The sequence below is a fragment of the Grampus griseus genome, assembly GCF_964374135.1.
Source record: "Grampus griseus genome assembly, chromosome: 5".
In the NCBI taxonomy this organism is placed as follows: domain Eukaryota; kingdom Metazoa; phylum Chordata; class Mammalia; order Artiodactyla; family Delphinidae; genus Grampus; species Grampus griseus.
Window position 1 is genome coordinate 8,987,902 of NC_138998.1, and position 17,430 is coordinate 9,005,331.

At 34.2% G+C, this 17,430-nt stretch overlaps 1 protein-coding gene across 2 annotated transcripts in view; it reads left to right on the plus strand.

The window, feature by feature from the left end:
• The window catches only part of TBC1D5 (TBC1 domain family member 5), a 538,167-nt gene that overhangs the window by 253,698 nt on the left and 267,039 nt on the right, over positions 1–17,430 (plus strand). For both annotated transcript variants that reach the window (XM_082654224.1, XM_082654225.1), the window contains exon 4: positions 16,861–16,930. In XM_082654224.1, the coding sequence (XP_082510350.1) occupies positions 16,861–16,930 (70 nt within the window). The remainder of the gene's footprint in view (positions 1–16,860; positions 16,931–17,430) is intronic.

Here is a 17,430-nt window from a genome sequence, read left to right on the forward strand (position 1 = left end):
AGAATTGCTGGGTCATATGTTAAATTTATGTTTAACTTTTGATGAAATTGCTATACTCTTTTCTGAAGTGGCTGCATTGTTTTACATTCCTACCAGCAATGTATGAGGGCTGTAGTTTCTCCACATCATTACCAATACTTGATATCTTCTCATCTCTTAGGTAATAGCTACTCTTTGGGCTTGAATTAGCCTTGGTTATTGTTTTCCCATGTTCTAGTCCATGGGAAGAAAAGGAAGGCATCAGGTTATTTTTAAACAGTTGAAATAGAATTTTCCCTTATCCCTTGTGCATACAGGGCTGCATCCAGGAATGAAGAAGCTGTGAAATGTATTCTGTAACTGGGTTGCCATATGCCCAAGAAAAAGGGGAAAATAGATTTGGGGGAACAATCAGTATTCTTTAATAACTAAATCTAGGTTCACAAAATGAAGATGCTCATCCTTCAGGCATTGACTTTCAAATTATTTCTTACATGGACAGTTCTGTATAGGATGCTTTAGGGTGAACGGCAGTAGGAATATATTTATTTATTAGTGGTTTATAGTTATCTTGGCCTATGCCATAAAGATGAGCTATTGTTTAAAATTCTGTGCAGCCATTGGAAGTCATTTTAAAATATAGAATATATATAGTGAATTTCATTTAAAAAATGAGGAAATATGTCAGAATACTAACAGCAGTAGAATTATGAATGACTTTTAATTTTCTTCCTTGTATGACTCTGCATTTGAAAGTTTTCCATAATAACCATGTTTGTAATTTTTATCAATTTCTATTAATTTTATAATTTTAAAAGTACCTTTCAATGAGCCAATTTATTTTTTTATCTTAAGGCAGCCAGGGAAAGATTTATGCACAATGATACTTATAATGTTATATAGGAACAGCTAACTATTTTAAATAGGAAAATATTGATAGAATATTGGTTAAATAAATTATAGAACATTAATTAATAGCTGAATTATGCACACATTTAAAATTTTGTTGTAAAACACTTTTAAAATAACATGGCAGATATTCTTATACTTAAAATACATGAAATAATAGAACCCAAAATTGTTTATGTAGTGTGTTTTCAATTTTATAGAAGAAAGAAAAATATTTTTGCCATGTAATTATATTGTAGGTTGATTTTCCTTTTCTCTTTTTTTTTCTTTCTTTTTTCAAAATCGCTTTCTTTTTCTTTTTTTTATTTGGTTAGTTTTGTCTGAATAATTTATTTCAAATGTACAAGTTTTTAATGAATAATATATGTATTTCTTTTACAATGGAAAAATAAAATATATCCAAGCAATGAAAGGTAAGTGAATTCTAGAGTAGATCAAATTAATTTCCTTATTCTATTATAATCTCACTTTTTATTTAGATAATCTTTACATTTATTCTTTGTGATGAAATTATATTTGAATACAACTAATGAGAAGATAGTTATAATTTATATAATGTGATTCTGATAATGTTTTTAAAAATGGTTGAATTTCAAAAATTTACCAGGAGTCTGTGTTGCCCCACAGTTCCCTGAGGTTCTGTTCATTTTATTTTATTTATTTAAAAATTTTTTTTTGGCTGCATTGGGTCTTCGTTGCTGTGCACAGGCTTTCTCTAGCTGTGGCGAGCGGGGGCTACTCTTCGCGTGCATGGGCTTCTCATTGAGGTGGCTTCTCTTGTGGAACATGGGCTCTAGGCACACAGGCTTCAGTAGTTGCAGCACGTGGGCTCAGTAGTTGCGGCACGTAGGCCCTAGAGTGTGCGGGCTTCAGTAGTTGCGGTACGTGGGCTCAGTAGTTGTGGCTCGTGGGCCCAGTAGTTGTGGCTCACGGGCTCTAGAGCACAGGCTTAGTAGTTGTGGCGCACGGGCTTAGTTGCTCCATGGCATGTGGGGGTCTTCCCTGACCAGGGATTGAACCCATGTCCCCTGCATTGGCAGGTCGATTCTTAACCACTGTGCCACCAGGGAAGTCCCTATTTTTTTTTTTTTATCTTTCACTTCTTCAGATTTGATAACTTACTTTGATCTACCTTCTAGTTCACTCACTTGTTCCTCTGTCAACTCCATGTTGTTATTGAGCACACCTAGTGAAATATTTTTTTTTGTATTTCACATACTGTACTTTACAGCTTTAACAGTTTAATTTGATTTTTTTTTTCATGCTGTGAAGTTCTGTCTTTCCATTCATTTCAGGAGTGTGCACTATTGTTTCTTGGAGAAAAGTGATAATGGCTTCTTCAAATCTTTGTTGATTCCTACATTTGGGTCATCTCAGGGTTGATGTGTGTTGATTGTATTATACCTTAAGAGTTGGCCAGATTTTCCTGATTCTTGGGTATATCAAGTAATTTTATATTGTATCCTGAACATTTTGAATATTTTGCTTTGAAACTCTAGATCTCATTGAATCCACTGGAGGAATCTTTCCTTTCCTGTCTTTCTCTTTTTTTTCCCCTCTCCTTCTTTCTTTCCTTTTTGCTTTCTTTTCCTTTTCTTTTCACTGGCAGTCATTGCAATTAGGTTCAACCTACAAATTCTGGTTCACTTTCTGTGGGTGTTAGTTCCAGTGTCAGTTCAGTTTTCAAACTCCTTTCTATGCTTTTTGAGTCTGCACCTTGTATGTGACTCTCAGGACTTTGGTGATGGTTTATATCATAGGTCAGTTCTCACAGCTTTTGCTGTGCTTCTTTGAGTACGTTTTGAGCATATACATCTTAGGGGTGAACCCAGGGTTTGTGTCAGTTCACACAAATACACAGAATTAGAGAATCCCCTTGTCCAAGGCTTTCTTTTTGAGACCAACTGTACATTCTCTGGCTTGTTTTATCAGAGCTTTTGCCTCTTGTGCTGTCATACGGATCCACGTGAATGGGCCTGCTTTTGTGGCAAATTGATAAGAGGAAGAGAAAGAAAACATAATGGGGATTCCCCGCTCAATGTTCACACAACAGAGGCCCCATTTTCCTAGTTTCCTATTATGAAAGATAGCTTTCTTCCTCACTGCTGTCACGCACCCGTGGTGGCAGTATAGTTCTATGATTAGTCCTGGTCTTGTAGCAAGGTTGGAAGTGAACAACAGGGAAAAGATTCTTTTCCCAGTCCCAGAAAAATGGGATTGGAGTTTTTGCTCTTCATACCTGGCATTTAGTGCTCAGATTCAGCCTGACTTGAGCTCAAAGTTAGGATATAAAAGGAGGAAAAACAAAAACCAAACAGAACACTCATCACCACTGTATCTTTGACTCTGTTATCCAGTATGTCTGCTATTATTTACTATTCAGATTCGTCAAGAAGTTGCTTTTTGTACTTTGCCCAGAGTTTTTAGTTGTAATCAGTGGGAGAGAGAGGCTTGCAGTGGTCCTCCTTGTTGGATGGTACTGGAAATCCCATTAATAATCTATAATGTGCTATTTTACTGTTTCTTTTCTCTCTTTCTTTTTTTTTTTGTGATTCAGATGTCAGTCTTATTTAGAAACCAGATTAATTACTAATCTATATAGAAAGCAGCATATAAAAATAAATAAATTTATTAATAATCAAATTCCGATAGTTATATATGGAAATAAAATATTAGGAACATAATTATTTATTTTTCCACCATGGAAATAATTTCAAATTATTTTAAAGGATTTCAATTTTCAAATCCTCATTTAGACTATCTTAGAATTAAGTATACAGTTGTCTCTTTGTATTATCAGGTTATCCTATGATCCAGATCCCAACTGATCTCTTAGCCTCCGTCTTGCCCCTCCCTGTTCAACCTAATCTTCACATAGCAGCTAAAATAATGATTTCCAAACCTGAAGTAGATAATCTTTTTCATCATTTTGAAATTTTATGATGGCTTCTCATTATACGTGTAAAATCTAGACTTCCTTCCTATAAAACCCCAAGTTCTCTGGCCCCTCCTTGTTGCACAGACCTCATCTCATGCTACTCTACTCCTAGCCTTCCAGCCACCATGGCCTTTTTTTTTTTTTTTCTTTTTTTCTTTATCTTTTCTAAAAGCCAGCTTCTGCTGTACATCCCTTGCATGGCTAATTTTTTCCTTATAACTAGAATCTCGTTGGATATTACCTCTCCCTGCAGAGAACACCCTCTCCCAGTCACTGGATGTCACATTAATCTGTTGTATTTTGTTTTTAAGCTTTTATGATTATCTGAATTTATTTGTTATAAAATTTATTTTCTTGTTTTTTTTCCCCTGCACCCACACACACACTTGGTTCTGTTTTGTTCACTATGGTACTTCCATGTCCAAGAACAGTGTCTGGTACATAGTAGCCTCTCAGCAAATAATAGCAATGAGTTTTAAAAATGGTAAATTACTGTACCTAAGATCATATGAAAACAGTATCATCAATATGACTGTTCTGTCATCATTTTTCACCTTGGAGTATGCAGGCTTCTTAGTCTCCCTCCATCCACTCTTCCCCCTACACCTGCACTCTAATTGCTTCCTCCCTAGTTCAAGTGATCTTTTAAAAGCCTTCATCATGTTCTACTTCTGCTTAAACCCTTCTTTCACTGACTTCCTGTTCATCTGGACCAAAATTCTTAGCGTGACCTTTAAAGACTCTTGGCGCATACAGATCCCAGGTGGGGTGCTCTCCATGCTCCTTTGGGCCAGGGACCCCCTCCTCTCTCATATGTTATTTTACAGTAGGCTGTGTGACTTTATTCTGTAACAGTTTTGAAAGTTGTCATTGTACATTGATTTGACTGTCCTCCTCTGCTGAACTTTCAACAAATTCCAGGATGTCAGGGATGGGTTTTGACCTTTGTTTTACACTGTATCACTAGTACTAAAACATAGGAGGTGCTTAACTGGTGATTGTTGAAAGAATTTTTAAAAGCAGAAAAGCTATCATGTGATCCAGATGCATGACTAGAAGTTTGAATTAGTACATAAATGCATTTATTAATTAGGCCCATTTACCATTTGTCTAGGTAACTATTTGTTAGTTTAGATAAAGTGATCAATAAATAACTACTTTGAATGATATTTTTAATACTCTACAAGGATAGTTGAATTTAGTATGTTACACATTTACTAGCAAATTTAAAGGTGTCACCATTTTAAAACTAGTTATTATTAGGTTTAAAAAATCATCTCCACTAATAAATAATTAGACTTTATCATAAAATGATAAATAGAAATCAGTTTGTATATTTAGAATTTTTCTTTAAAAATTGTATTTTAGTATAGTTCTTTAATATCAAAACAAAAATAGTTTATGAAATAAAACATTTTTATAGATCAATTAAAATATTTTTCAAAATTTTTTATTTGAAGGAAATGGTATAAACACTTGAAAATTTCTGATATTTTGAGAATTTTAGATTATTATATTTAAGGTAATTTAGTTTAGTAAATTGTTTTTAAAACTAAAGATAGGTTTGAGAATATTTACCCTTGTTTCTTCATCTGAGCTTTGGGACTTTATAGTTAAAACCCCCTTTATGCTTTTTAAGTAGATCTTTGATATAAGACCTTGTTCAGTTAGCTGTCATTTAAAAGACATTAATAGAGTGATTTACCCTAGTTCATGGATGATAATTTATATCCTTCAAATAGTCCCACTTTAGTTTTTTATACCAAAAAGGGGGATATCTGATGTTAACTATCCAAAGTTAAGTACTTGAGGTTAATGGTGTCTTTAAATTTTATGTCCCCTTGATGTCAAACAACCTTAAAGGTTCTAGCGTTGATTATAATCAGTAGTGAAAATGAGAATTGCTCAAAGGAATCTGTTTTGTAGAAAAAGATACTTCCTTTTTTTATACACTGAAGAAAAGAATAATTAATATACATGTTTTATAGTTATTATTTGAAAGATTTATAGAAGATGAAATAGGATTTCAATAGCAGATGTACTCTTTTATCTAGCAGATAATATGTATATGACTTCTGTTACGTTATTTAGGCACTGAACATGTAATTTGATGTCAGGTTTAGAATTCCCTAGGTCTCAGTTAGATTATCTTTGAAAAGCTACTGTGTGTTTTTGTTTGGTGGTTGTTGTTTTTGTGGATGGGGGGTATTTCATTGAAACTTGTGTAAGACTAGTAGAAAATCTAAAAATGTCAGTCAAAATTTAAACCAAGTCATTATTTGTATTTTTGTTAAGAAAAATTGTAGCAAAGGGCAACCTATATAATAATTGTCTTTGGCCTTGATACTCTTTCTCCAAGTTTTAAACTTGGAGTAATATTTTCAGATATTCTTTGTCAAAACATTTACTTCTAAGGAAGCTCTTTTTAAAATCTATTTTGCTGTTTATCTACTTATTTGTAATTGTCTAAATTATAGCATTGGCCTTATGTAACTCTTTTGTAGGAAGGTGCTTTTGAAGCCCAGGTGGTCTACAGGAGGACCACACAGGCCAATAGCAGTGTTCTGCTGGGCAGCTCCATTGTGCACCCTCCCCCAATAATCAGTACATGCAACTGATCATATAGGGTAATGTGCAGAATTGGCATAGCTCAAAACAGTCCTCTACTACTGCTGGAAGATGTGACCAAATCTTGTGCCTCATTGATAGCTCATGGTAATTGATGATACATGAGGCACTCTCCCTGTTTGGGGCAAATTAAATTGCCTTCTACAAGAGACTGTCAACTTTTATCACAGTAGAAGTTTATCGTTTCGTACTAGGAAAGACTTTTGGATCATCACAATAATCTAGGAAACCCTTTAAAAGTAGAGGATCCTGGACCACACCCACGGTTGTCTCAATCTCATCCTTTTTTTCAATCTCTTTCTCTCCCACAAACACACCACATGCGTGCACACGCACACACACACACCCTAAATACCTGTCCCCAGGTGATTTGGATGATCAGCATGTTCATGAACTTGGTCTGATCTGGTCCTGCCCTTCTCTGTTGTAGATGTGGGTGGTAGGACCCAGAGAGGTTAATTTTGCATTGGAATTCTCTTTACTTGATTGATTCCTGGTCTACTTTGTTTTTTTTCTGAGACATCAAGCAGCTTTAAGTCTATGGAATGCCTGGAGAGACAACAATATGTCCAGTAATGACAATGAAAATAAATAGAAATATTTGCATTTGTGTGTTATTACACATTAACTTAAGTTGGGTAGTTATATTTGTGATTATTTTTGGAATTAGACCTTGTTTCCATTCAGTCTCAGAATCCTTAATGAATTCTTCTTAAAACTTGTTTTATTCTGATGCGTGTGTAATATTGTATACTATCCTATATGTGATAGTTTTAGTTTATTACTAGATTGACTGTAGTTTTAGTTCTTTATCTGCATTTTATCAATACCAAGAAACATATATATTCAGCTCATGGATTAGATAGCTTTATATTTCAAGGCTCTGATTTTATTTAAGTTTACTATTTTTCCACTCGCTTTCTTTATATCATATTCAATGTTTGATATCATCATCAGGAAGGATAGTAAAGTTACCACAAATCTTGTACAGAGTTGTATAATTCATGGAATAAACTTTTGTTAATTATAAATTTTATCAGAAATAGTGCTTTTTAGGGAAGTCCCTGGCGGTCCAGTGGTTAGGACTCCATGCTCTCACTGCCAAGGGCCCCTGTTTGATCCCTGGTTGGGGAACTAAACTCACACAAGCCACGCAGTGTGGGCCAAAAAAATAAAAGCAATGTAGAAATAATGCTTTTTAATTGCTAAGAAGAGTTACAATTTTCAGTTATTTAAATTATGAATAAGTTTATTCTCTTTACATAGCACCAATAGACTTCTACTTTTATTCCTTTACTGGGTACAGTATTTTAAATACATTCACTGATTAAAACATTCATAAATTAATAGCTAACATTTATCAAGGAACTTACATTGTGCTACATGCTATACTAAGCTCTTTATTTGCACTTATCTAATCTTCATAACCACACTTCGTGGTAGAAACTGTTATCTTCATTTTACAGATGAGGAAACTGAAATATTGAACAGTTAAGTCAGAGGGAAAGTAAATGGTGGAGCATGTACTCAGGTCTATCTTGCCTGAGCCTTAGCTTTTAATCATGAGGCTGTAATACCTCTACTTTATAATTTCATTAAATTGAACAGGGCAGTTTAATTTTACCAATTCATTAAGCATTTTCTTTCCTGGAAATTACTTTAAAGTTTAATCAAAGATCATCATCAGCATTTTTTTTCTTAAAATTTACAACCACTGTGTGTTCATACAGACCCTACCTACATACTTACCTGTTTTTCTGTCTTTCCATCTATAGACACACATATTTGCATTTACTATACTTGAGAATTTTCCCGTTTTCCTTCAGTAATTGACTTCTAGCTTTGTTCCTTTGTAGTCAGAAAAGATACTTTGTATGATTTCAGTCTTTTTAAATATATTGAGACTTGTTTTATGGCTTAACACATGGTGTGTCCTGGACAGTGTTCCATGTGCACTTGAGAAGATTGTATATTCTGTTGTTGGCTAGTGTTTTATGTTTGTTAGGTCTACTTGGTTTACAATCTTGAGTCCTTTCTTTCCTTACTGATCTTCTTTCTAGACGTTCTGTCAATTTTCATTGTAGAACTGTCTGTTCCTCCCTTCAATTCTGTCAATGTTTGCTTCATATATTTTCATGTTCTATTGTTTGGTGCATATGTTTGTAATTGTTATATCTTCTTCATGGTTTGACCCTTTTATCAATATATAATGTCCTTCTTTGTTGTAGCAGTTTTTGACTTAAAGTCTATTTTGTCTAATATTGTTATAGCCAAGTATCTCTTTTTTTGCTTATTTTCTTTTCCATACTTTTACTTTGGTTCTTAAATGAGTCTCTTGTAGACAACATACAGTTGCATCATGATTTTTTTTTTAATCCATTTTTGCTAATCTCTGCCTTTTTTTTTTTTTTTTTGCGGTACACGGGCCTCTCACTGTTGTGGCCTCTCCCGTTGCGGAGCACAGGCTCCGGACGCGCAGGCTTAGCGGCCATGGCTCACGGGCCCAGCCACTCCGCGGCATGTGGGATCTTCCTGGACCGGGGCACGAACCCGCATCCCCTGCATCGGCAGGCGGACTCTCAACCACTGCGCCACCAGGGAAGCCCTGATCTCTGCCTTTTGATTGAAACTTTAATCAATTTACATTTAAGTTAACTACTGATAAGAAAGAACTTACTTCTGCCATGATGCTGTTGTTTTCTGTATGTTTTATACCTTATTTCTCCTCATTTCCTCCATTACTGCTTTTTCTTGTGTTTGGTTGCATTTTTCTATTTTTGTTCTGTAGTGACCATTTTGGTTCCCTTCTCATTCCTGTTGTGTAAATTTTAGATCTCTTCTTTGTGGTTATCATAGGGATTAAATGATAAAATTTAAATCCTAAATTTTTAACAATCTACTTCAAGTCGATAACCAAACTTAACTTTAGAGCATACAAAATATGTGCTCCTATACTGCTCTGTCTTTTTCCCTTTTAATGTGTCATAAATTACATTTTTTTTTAACTTTCCATATAATCCAAGTGAAAACCAGCTGAGAAGTTCAGCTTCATTAATTGTGGCATGCAGGCTCAGTAGTTGTGGCTCACAGGCTTAGTTGCTCCGTGGCATGTAGGATCTTCCCAGACCAGGGCTAGAACCTGTGTCTACTACATTGGCAGGCAGATTCTTAACCACTGCGCCACCAGGGAAGCCCATAAATTACATTTTTATACATTGTTGCTCAGTTGTATTAACTTATAATTATTTTTATCCATTTATTTTTATATCCTGTAGGAAGCAAAGGGTGGCATCACAAACCTTAAATACAACAGTGCTGGCTTTTTGTTTGCTCACATATTCACCTTTACCAGAGATCTTTATTTCTTCCCACGGCTTTGAGTTATTGTGTGGTATTCTTTCCTTTCAACCTGAAAGACTGCCATTAGCTTTTCTTTTTTTTTTTTTTTTTTTTTGCGGTACGCGGGCCTCTCACTGCTGTGGCCCCTGCCGCCGCGGAGCACAGGCTCCGGACGCACAGGCCCAGCGGCCATGGCTCACGGGCCCAGCTGCCCCGCAGCATGTGGTATCCTCCCGGACCGGGGCACGAACCCGTGTCCCCTGCATCAGCAGGCGGACTCTCAACCACTGCGCCACCAGGGAAGCCCAGCTTTTCTTTTATGGTATGTCTAGTTTCAGCTTTTGTGTTTCTAGGAATGTCTTAACTTCTCACTCATTTTCAAAGGAGTATTTTGCTAGATATAAAATTCTTGGTTGATAGCCTTTTTTTAAAGCACTTTATATATAGATATAGATAGATATATATCTATATATACATATCATCCCACTCTTTTGGCCTGCATGTTTTCTGATGAGAAATCATCTGTTAATCTTACTGAGGATTCTCTGTTGTGACAAAGTACTTTTCTGTTGTATCTTTCAGGATTCTCTCTTTGTTTTTGTCTTAGAACAGTTTGCTTATAATGTGTCTTGGTGTGAGTCTCTGAGTTAATCCTACCTAGAGTTAATTGAACTTCTTGGATTTGTAGATGTTTGTCTTTCATCAAATTTGGGAAGTTTTTGGCCATTATTTCTTCAAATATTCTTTCTGCCTCTTTCTTCTATTTCTCAGACTCTCATAATGCATATGTTGCTGTGCGTGATGGTGTCATACAGGTTTCTTAGGGTATGCTCACTTTTCTTCACTTTTTTCCTATTTTTGCTCCTCAGACTCCATAATTTCAATTGTCATATGTTCAACTTTGTTATTTTTGTGTTTTGCCTGCTCACACCTGTGGTTGAGCCCCTCTAGTGAATTTTTCAATTCAGTTATTGTATTTTTCAGCTCCAGAAATTCTATTTCCTTTTATTATTTCTACCTCTCTATTAATGTCATTTTGTTGATTTATTCTCTACATGATTTCTTTCCTTTTTTGGTCTATGTTTTCCTTTTGCTCTTTGAACATCCTTAAGACAGTTTCAAAATCTTTGTCTAGTAATTCCAGTTATTTCTGAGGGATAGTTTCTGTCAACTTATTTTCATTCCTTTGATGAGCCATGCTTCCTGTTTCTTTGTATGCTTCATGATTTTGTTGTTTTTGACAACTTGATATTTAAATATTATATTGGTTACTCCAGAAATCAGATTCTCCCCTTCTCCTGGGTTTGTTATTTTCTATATTCTTGAAGACCATTTCAGTCCATTTGTTTAGTTATTCTCCTGAAATATTTTTTATTTTTGCAAAGACTTATTGTTTGACATACATAGTCATTGAAGTCTTTATTTCTTAGGTTGTGTTCAGCTAGGATTTTAACAGAGATTTTCTGAATGCCAGGAGCTAAGAAGAGCAACAAAACCCTGAACCTCTCCTTATCTTTTCAGATTATCTCTGCTGCAGCAGTCCTTCATCATTTAGCCAGGCTTGCATTCTTCCTAGTGGTCAGCTTCAGGTGGAAACTTAATGGTCTTCTCAGTTTCTGTATCATCATGCATCTTGCCCTGGGTATGTGCATAGTGTTCTACATTCCCCTGCATACCCAGGTGCTTTTGAATGTCCTAATTTCTCAAAGAAACTCTCGCTAGCTTTTTCTCCCAGGCCTTAGGTGGTCTATTTTATGTTTTGATTGTATTCTTTTGCCCCAGGCATCTGCTGGCTCTTAATTTGACTTGCAGTGGGTACAAGAGCAAAGCCCACCTTTTTTTTTTTCCTTTTTTTTATTTAGATGCAAAAGAGATGAACATCTTATGTCAGTTCTTCAGGTAGCTCCTAACAAGTTAGAATTGATTTACACAATACTTTGAAAATATGGTCTTCTCTGCTCCCTCCAGAACCAGGTACTATTCTCCTGGGAACTAGCTTACTTCTTACTTACACTGGGAACTAGCTTACTTCTTCAAGACTGCTGCTGATCTAGGCAGATGGTAGAACAGGCAAGTAAAAACCCCACAGAGCTTTCCAGTTGCCATTTTCTTGGCTCATTGTTCACTTGGTTCTTGTAAATCTTTGACTATTTTCCAGAGTCATTACAAAGTTGGTTCCGACAGTTCTAGTTTTTCGACGTTTCTGTGGGAGGATGAGAACTTGGAGTTGTATCTTCTGCCACTCTGCTGATGTCATTCTGCTTTCTTTTTAAAAAGAATTCTGTTCAATATTTAACAAGAATAACAGAAGTATTATCTTCTTAAATTAAAATTGTGCACTTGAAATGTTATTTATAAAATAGTTCCTATGTATTTGTTTTACATCTGAGTTTCATTATGTAAGTTAATAATTTGAAAATATTATGTAGAAAACTAAATATGGCCATTAAATCATTAGAATGTAGATAAATTAACAGTGATAGAGAAAATGGAAAATTATTGAATAAACAAATTTCCTGTATTTACTTGAGCACTGGCTCTTAAACCTAATGAGTGGTCCTAGATTTTTAGCATAAATAGTTAGCCTACAGAGCCTGTTGTTTACCTTATTCCTGAAACGAGATAATATCCTTTGCAGCTACTGATTTCATTGATGATGCTGAGTTATTATGCTTTGCCTTAACTGAGTCAATGCAATGAATATACATAATTTATAGATTTTTTTTGAATCATTCACTTTGAATGGGATTTCAGATTTAACTAAAACATTTCAGTAGTAATCCTCATTCATTTAAAAGACACTCAAGGTTTTAGGTGTTTACACTATTCATTTATGCCATATTATCCTATCACAACTAAAATGTGGCTATCCATAAGTTTGCTTTCAACTTAAGTTTGAACCAAATATTTTCCCCTTACTATTAATAATTCATCACACATACATGATGACATTTCTCTAACAATTCAGAGATCAGCCTTTTTAAAACTTATGTAATATTTTTCAGAATTCATACTTAGTACCATGTGATCCTCTAAAGCTTGATTTTTTTTTACATGTAAACTGAAGAAGGCACAGTTGAGTAGGTGTGCTTACTTACAGCATTATTCTGGTTGTTTTTAACCTAGCCTCGTTTAAAATCTTCATCCCCCCCCTTATAAAGCAGATATTTGTGCATAAAAAGCACTCTGGAAATCTGTAAACTTTGTTCAGCATGGTTTCAGCAGTGCACAGATAGATACTGTAAATGCTCTTAGCTAAGCATGACTACAGTAAGAGCTAAAAAAGGAGTCCAAATTTAATTTATCCTATTTAAGTCACCGTTATACATATTATTATTTTAATAAGTTAGATACATATATGTTAGGGATTACTAATGGAAAATACTATGTTGTTTGTATTCTCATTAAAAACAATGTAACTATGAGCATATTCTTTTCAAATCAGCCAACTTATTTTAATTCTGAATGTTATGAACTCATTTCACAAAGTTACTTACCAATTAATGAGAAATGAATGCGTTATGTAAATTTCAAACTGTAATGGTAACAGATAATTGATGAACCATTCCTACAAATATATATGTTGTACAATTACACATGCATATAGCGACATACAAAATTCGTATGTTATATATTGTATATAGTTTATGTATTTATTTAAGATTTACTCAGTAAACACATCCATTTTATTTTACTGGCTTAGTTTACATTAAATATTGGAATACCTTTAAAGTCACAATTGTATTTTTAAAATTTACTCTATTGTTAAATTACTTTTCAAGCAAATGAAAGGAACTCTGTTAACATATTTAAGTATTTGTGCTGTTTGGTTTTTAAAGGCCTTTGTGTGAGATTACTTTAAAAATGTATTTTTGCCTGTGTGTGTGTGTGTGTGTGTGCGCGTGTGTTTGTGTGTTTGGGAGAGAGAGAGAGGGAAAGTCTAAAAACAACCTATGTATCCTTGTTACAGTTATAACCTGACAACTTAATTCAAGAATCCGAACAGCAACTAAAAACATCATATTAAACTCTCTTGCACCCTCTGTCGTTATTTTTGAGGAACACTACATATACTTTCCCATGGCTGTATTGGCATTAGACTTACTAAAATCCTGATAAAATTAATACTTTGTTATACTTACCTCCAAATTAGGTTGATAATAAAGTAGCATTTGTTTTTAATTCTTAGTTGGTCTTTTCTTGTGATACAGATATGTTTTTGTTGTATAACAGCTTAAATGAAAAATGAGCCTTTCTGTTTGTCTTTGATCTCTCCTGTTTACCAGTTTTAAGCCCCTCCAAGTGTTTCACACAAATGAAAATCTCTACCGGATATAGCACACTGTATATACCATTTTCCAGAATTACAAATTCTGTCTGTTCCTTGGTAAACCTTTCAATTGTCAGACAGTTACCTTCCAAAGTAAGAGTCTGGAATCGTCCATACTAAAATTAAGAATTTATAACTGTAAGGAACAGATGTTTTCATAAACATTTGCTATAATTAATTTCATCTAGAGGATTGAAGGAACAAAGCAGTTTTTCCCACTTCAAAACTTTATAGCCTTTTCCCCATATAGCAAACTCTGAAATCTTTTCTCTAATATTGTTGTGAGAAACAACTGTACTCCTTATTTGGTATGTTTTAGAGAAAGAAAAGCTGCTGTTTTTCCTTATTACAATCCTTTGAGGGTTACATTTAATGTGATATATTCGTTTCCATACAGGTATAAAATGAAGAAAACTTCTGTGATGTATTTTGATGACAAAACTTTGGTGTTTAAAAAACTGAAAATCTCTTAATTCTTTGAAGTATTTTATATTTATTATGATAAATATAAGCAGAGGACAAGAAATATTCCATTGGTGAGATTTTATGTATTTAAGTAATCATAATCTTTAGTTTTAAAGACAAAGAAAGCTTATATTTTAAATGTACGATGTAGTACTTATTCTGTGCTGATTGTGGAACGTTTTACAGGAAATGTCTGCAAGCTGTTAAATAACATGTGTTGTAGGAAATTTTCATTTAGCAAGACAGGGAGAGGCTAATTTTCCTTAAATCTTTTTAGTTTATTTATGATAATACCATTAATTTTTTTAAAAAGCAAATGAAGTATGTTGCATGAGTCATCTTACGGTACCCATGTTTACAAAGAATTAACAGAGTATACTCAACTAGATTGATCTTAAACATTTAAGTGTTTTGGATTATTTTCTTCTATAAAATTTGGCAACATTTTCAAATGCTGTAATCCATTTCAGTGTTTTTGTTTAATGAAAAGAAACCCCAAAAACCGGAAAGTGTATTTTGAAAAAAAGAGTAGACTTAAAAGTTCAGTAAGTGAGCTCAGACCAATTCTCATTCTTCTAAACACTTTGGATGCAGCTGCAAAGATTTTGAAGAGAACCAACATTTTTGACTAGTCAGTCAGCTATAAAATGTGCAAAGAAAAATAGGTAGCTATCATTAAAATTACACTTTTGCTTTCAATAACCATTAATGAGCAACATAATCATATATGTATGGTACCTTAAGTGCTATATTCAGTAATTTAAAATAATCTTGCCTCTAAACTGAAAGGTCTGTAATTAGTATTTGACTTAACCAGGACCACTGTGATAATCTCCCGTGGTACTTTAGAATGTTCAAAGTGGAGTGAAAGTATAAATAACAATTGAATAAATCATTTAAATTATTAAGCTTTAAATATATTAAAAGTGAATATAACCTGATGTTTGAAAGTTGCATTATAGGAATTAGGAGTATAAAATGTAATCAGATTCTGGTCTATTTAATTTGTTTCTAAGAATAAATGATATATTTAATAGTAGTATCTATGGTTTCCTAAAAACTATACTTTTAAGTATATATTTTAAATTTTAAGCTAAAATTAATTTTCTTTGAGTAAGAATATATATTATATTATGGCATTGGCAAGCATTTGTTTAAACTTCTTTAGCAAATTTATTCTTATTCTATGATCTCTAAACTGATAGGTATGAATTTGTTCTAATCTGATTTTATGAATATGCTTGAGAGGAATTGGTTTTTTTCCCTAAAAGTTTGATATTACTACATGAGGCAGAAATACCTTTTGATGTTGTTGTTTTTTTATTTTTTTAAACTGCTGGACTTTTGCCCACAGTTAAAACATAAAGTTTGGGGAAGACTATTAAGATGTATTAAAAGCTCCTTAGAAAGCATTCTTTTTTTTTTTTTTTAACATTTTTATTGGAGTATAACTGCTTTACAATGGTGTGTTAGTTTCTGCTGTATAACAGAGTGAATCAATTATACATATACATATGTCCCCATATCTCTTCCCTCTTGCATCTCCCTCCCACCCTCCCTATCCCACCCCTCTAGGTGGTCACAAAGCACCGAGCTGATCTCCCTGTGCTATGTGGCTGCTTCCCCCTAGCTATCTATTTTACAGTTGGTAGTGTATATATGTCCATGCCACTCTCTCACTTCATCCCAGCATACCCTTCCCCCTCCCCGTGTCCTCAAGTCCATTCTCTAGTAGGTCTGCGTCTTTATAGAATGCATTCCTGATCACCACCTCCCAGCTTTCTGTTCTCCCTCTCTGCAGACCAGATTCCTAGAGAGTGGAGGACTGGGGGGCCAGGGGGTGAGGTGGGCCAGGGGAGGGTATTCCATGTCTGCTGTCTGCCTGCTCTCTTTTGACTCTGCCAATGGACAGGACACTAATAAAAAGTTGCCCTTTGTTTATAAGCATTAGTTTGTGATTAAATGGTGTATAAATTTTGGTTTTGTCTGTGAATCATAAGCAGAAGATGGCTGCATTATACTTCATTTGTTCCTGTTTGCAATTACTTCTGTAGTATTCCTATCCAAGTTAGGAGTGGTGGTGTTAGTCTATATTTTAACATCAAAATGAATTTTTTGTTTAAAGGACTCTGATTACAAAAGATATTTGGGGGAGGGATAAGGCGATATCTGTTGTTTTGACTCAGTAACTGCGTGGAGCTGTCACACAGTAGCTTTTCAACTGGAATACTCAAGTTTCATAATCTCAGTATTTCTAATTTTTTTTTTCCAGGAGATTCAAATCAAAATGGAAGAAGAACAAGTTCTACTTTAGACTCTGATGGAACTTTTAATTCCTATAGGTAGGTGATGAATACGTAGATATATAATATTACAAGATATCTAATCTTACAGGGTTCTAAAAAATCCGACAAATGTGAAGAATATTTGTGGTATGCAATTGTCCTGCAGACTTACTGAGTAATTGAAAATGTAACATTCTTAGTTCTTGAGTAGATGGACTTATTGTAGATATCTGTCGTCATCCTAGAGTAGGATGGTTAGAATGAATGCGTATGTAGTATTAAGCTTCAATATAATCCATTTTTGTTTTAGTTTTTCCAGTATATCTCTTACGGTACTAAAGGCTTCCTTTGTTTAAGTTTCCTGCTAATACAGAGTGTACTGCTTGTGAGCATCTCAGAGAGTATAAAATATAATCCGTGGTTACATTAAGTGCTGTTTGTTAACATCCCGTTTGGCTCTTCAGCAAACAGGGCAGTTACATCTCAATTAACAATTTTTAAAACGGATACAGCAATTAAGGAAACATGCATCTTATCTAGTTATTTGTTACTATTCT